Source organism: Rutidosis leptorrhynchoides, chromosome 6 (assembly GCF_046630445.1).
Source record: "Rutidosis leptorrhynchoides isolate AG116_Rl617_1_P2 chromosome 6, CSIRO_AGI_Rlap_v1, whole genome shotgun sequence".
NCBI lineage: Eukaryota > Viridiplantae > Streptophyta > Magnoliopsida > Asterales > Asteraceae > Rutidosis > Rutidosis leptorrhynchoides.
The window spans coordinates 377795201-377799696 of record NC_092338.1 but is presented as its reverse complement, the minus strand read 5'-3'; the positions used below and the strand labels follow the sequence as shown (position 1 = coordinate 377799696).

General features: G+C 36.3%; 2 protein-coding genes across 2 annotated transcripts; both read right to left on the bottom strand.

The window, feature by feature from the left end:
* Positions 1–225: 225 nt before the first annotated feature.
* On the bottom strand, positions 226–2401 carry LOC139854899 (uncharacterized). The gene has a single exon (XM_071844173.1). The coding sequence runs from the start codon at positions 2399–2401 to the stop codon at positions 449–451; it is 1953 nt and encodes a 650-aa protein (XP_071700274.1). The 3' UTR covers positions 226–448.
* A 599-nt stretch (positions 2402–3000) lies between these two features.
* Positions 3001–3885, bottom strand: LOC139854923 (uncharacterized). Its single transcript, XM_071844194.1, has one exon. The coding sequence runs from the start codon at positions 3883–3885 to the stop codon at positions 3001–3003; it is 885 nt and encodes a 294-aa protein (XP_071700295.1).
* Positions 3886–4496: the final 611 nt, after the last annotated feature.

Sequence of the window (4496 nt, the reverse complement as noted above, 5' to 3'; positions counted from 1 at the left end):
GCAGCTCTTAAATGAGTTGGAAGTTTGAAAATGTTCATATGACAGATACGTAGCTCAACTTTTAATATTGTTTCGTTGACGATCATTGCCTCACCGGTCAATGTCATAATAGCAAAAGAGTAAGTAATTATTACGCCAATTTATTTTTGTCATACGCTACTACCATTCACTTAAACTCGAGTTGCTTGAAATAGTCTGTCGGGTCCAACTGAAAAAAGGGGTCGAACTGAGTTTTGTGATCCAATAACATTTTTGGCTCACCATCTATACGAGTAAAACATAATAGAATGCCAAACTTCATAGTAATGTACATGTGGGCTATTTAAACCTTGCAAGTAGTCATCTCAAATTTGACAGATTCATATTTATAACCCGTTCGACCCGTTTAAAACATCTGAAGTTTCTTCATTTTATGATCATTTAGGTAGAAAACTTTGAATTACATTTATTAATAATCCAAGATGGTATCAATACACTTTATGGTACCTTCATAACCAATTTTACACGCCAAACACCTAACCAACACACTCCATATCCCTTTATCTGGATAAACCCCATCATTCACCATTTTCCGAACCAATTCCTCACCTTTTTCCACACCGTTCGTCGCACACATCCCATGCACAAGACTCGTATACGTAACCAAATCGGCTCTCAAACCCAGTCTGCCCATAGACTCCAAAAGTTGACCAGAAAGGTCAACATTACCAGACTTACAACAGCCATTGATCAATTTATTAAAAGTAATTAAATCAGGTTTAACCCCTTTCACCATCATTTTTGCCATTACCTTCAAACCTTCATTAACCATACCATTACAACAATACATATTGATAACCGTATTATAAGTAACCAAATTTAGCCCAAATCCATATTCTTCCATCTTAACCAGTAGGTCAAACGCATACTTAAAGTTGTTAACTTTTGAACACCCCATCAAAAGCTCGTTGTACGTTGTCAAATTAGCCAAATTTCCCATTCGAAAGAACAACTTCATAGCCGAATCTATCTTTCCACTGACACAAAGACCTTTGATTAGTGCATTGAACGTTGCAGCATTTGGCGCGCAGTTCATGTTGTCAATAAGTTCATACGCTTCCTCGAACATAAAATTACGAGAAAGGACATCCACCATGGATGTATACACCACAACATTTGGGTTGCACCCTTGTGTTATCATTTTGTTCCAAGTCTCATATGCACCTACAAAGTCCCTAGACTTTGCATAACCGTTGATCAAGGTCCCGTACGTTGTTACGTTTGGAGAACATAATTGTCTTTCCATTTCAAGAAAACAAGATAACGCTTTTTGCATGTTGGCAATCGAACAAAACCCGTTTATCAGTGTGTTATAAGTAACGACATTTGGTGAAACACCCTCGAGGTTCATTTTGTTGTAAACTTCATATGCTCGTTTCATATTCCTTTTCGCGCAAAAACCCTTAATCAATGAAGTGAAAGTGAAGACATCCGGGTGAAAATTACTCTTAAACATCTTGGCCAATATAGCCAACGACAACTCAACCTCACCAAGATCCGAGAGTGCGTTTATGATCGTTGTAAATGTGATCACATTTGGCGTAACCATTTTTTCAATCAACCGAAACGCCTCGTTCAAATCACCATCTCTACAAACTCCCATAATCAAAACATTATACACAGAAACCATGGGAAAGGGTCCCACAACACTTTCAACAACCTCTTTTGCTTCATTCAGTTTACCAATATTACACAAGGAAGAAACAATCGTCGTATAGCTCACTTCATCAGGTTCACATCCCTTCTTAGACATTTCATCGAGCACCTTGCGTGCAGCATCAACCCGATCATTCTTACACAATGCTTTCAACAATATATTATACGTATACTTATCCGGTTCAATCCCATCTCTCTTCATATTACTATAAATAGGATTAATCATATGAAACCTATTCTCATTCAACAAAGTATCCAACAGATGATTATATATCTTAACACTCGGTTTACACCCGAAATCTTGAATCCGGTAAAACGTTTTCAATGCTTGATCAGCTGATCCAGCTCTTCTATAACAACTGATCACACTAATAAACAAATCCTCAGAGAAACTAATTCCTTCTAATTTCATTTGTTGTAAGAAATATTGAACTCCATCTAGATCACATTTTTCGCCTAGTTTTTCGATGATTGTTTGGTATGTAAGGGTTGTGTGTTTGAAAGAATTTGAATTTGATACAGATTTGAAGTATTCAAGTGCTAAATTAATGTCCTTTTCATACTTTAATCTTTTTAAGACATCAAATTCTGATAGTAATTCTGTTTTGTTAGGGTTTTGGGAGTTTAGGTGATTGAGAATTGAGTTTGTGTTGAAAACAAATGGGATTGAAGGTTTGTGAACTTTTAGCAGCTGTTTTAAATGCATATTGTTTTGAAATTATATTGGAAATTGTAATAATTTCGTAGTAGCAAAACCCCACGAAAATTTTCTTAAGGAAATTTGAAAAATCCCAAAAATTGTTATCGATCAAATTCGCTGGCATCAGAAATAGCTGAAAACGGGGTTTTTAGATAGGGATTGATGAAGATAATATCAAAACGACTAAAAATCGAAGTTTTGCAACACTGGTGCCGAACCATAGAGATTGATGAACCAACGTTTGTGTGTTTCCCAGTTTGGCAACTCATAAAAAAAAAATTACATTGATTTAAAAAATAAAAATTACATTGTTAGTTCAGTGTCTTCTGACTGTGTCTTCTGACTGGACACTGACTGGACTGATACTGAAACTGACACTGAAACTGACACTGGTGAAAAAAACAGGAGAATTGAAAAGAATGTCAGTTCAGTATCTTGGAAAGAAAAAATATTGTATGTTATTATTATTTAATTATTTTTTAAAATTAATTTAATTATTTGAAAAAACAATATTAACATAAAATAAACTTCATTAATAATAAAAAAAAGTTACATAATTAAAAATTAAACTACAAAATAAAAATACAATGCATGTTCGACCAATTTCACTCTTCCCCCTCATCCTCTGCCTCCTCTTCCTCCTCCTGAGCTCGAATAGCCCAAACATGTTCGACTAAATCGCCTCGTAAACGTTCATGCACCTCCCGATCGTGTAATTCCTTCGTCCTGGCTTTATACTCTTCACATCTATCGTACCAAGTAGTTTGCATGTTCTGAACCGGTTCATACACCCAATTATTCTCAGAAATGTTGAACCCATTATCTTCAACTATCATGTTATGCATTATGATACACGCATACATAATTCTTTGAATAGCCTTCAACGAATAAGCCCTTGCAGGTTGTTGTAGTATATGCCAACGTCCTTGTAAAATACCGAAAGTCCTCTCAACATCCTTTCTTGCCTTAGATTGTTTGCGTGAAAAGTATTTACTCCTGGGATCAGCTGCACTCGAATACGCTTTAACAAACGATGCCCATTGAGGGTAAATCTCATCCGCTAAATAATAACCCATTTTGTACTCCACACCATTAATAACATAAGGGATGTCTGGGAAATTATCATTAAGCATCGATTCGAACAAATGACTGGTATTTAGCACATTTATGTCATTGTTTGACCCAGCAACCCCAAAATAAGCATGCCATATCCAATTATCATACGAGTCAACGGCTTCAAGCATAATTGTTGGATGACTATAATCTCCTCGCTTAAATTGGCCTTGCCATGCAACCGGACATTTTTCCCAAACCCAATGCATACAATCTATACTACCTAGCATGCCGGGAAAGTCATGCTTTTCCTCATGAACCTCGTATAAACGTTCCATGTCCTCACGAGTAGGCTCGCGCATATAATCATTTGAATATAAAACAGTAATACATCTACAAAAATTATGTAAGCTTTCACGAGCTACACGTTCCGACATTTGTAAATACTCGTCTAACGCATCGGGTGCATAACCGTATGCCAACTAACGAAGTGCCGCCGTTATTTTTAAATGTGTACTAATGCCTAAATCGCCACGGCAATCAGGTCTAACATGAAACCATTCAAAATATTTAGGTAAACGATTTGCAGAAAAATTTAATATACCTTCCATAATTCGGTTGAATACACGTCTCCTCATTCGAAATCGACGTTTGAACTCCACTTCGCTATACTTCGGACGTTCAGCAAAATAGTCTCTTATGAGGCGATCATGTGCTTCATGGTGATCACATCTGATATAGTGTCGCGTTAAACGAACATTAGAACTATCCCCCTCATCACTTTGATCGGCCTCTAACATTTCGAGTGCAAGCATCGTATACTCATCGTCAGAAGATGAATAAGCCATTGTATTTTATAAACTATTATTTGTATCGTATAAAAAATGAGAGAAGTGAGGTTTGTGTGAGTATATAGAATGTGATTTGTGTGTGTATTTATAGAGGTTTAATATGTTATTTAAAATAAAAAAAACGGATGCAACGGCTAGTAATTTGAAAATGGGGCCCACTTAATCATCAAGAACCAAAGTCTTGCACCCGACACCGG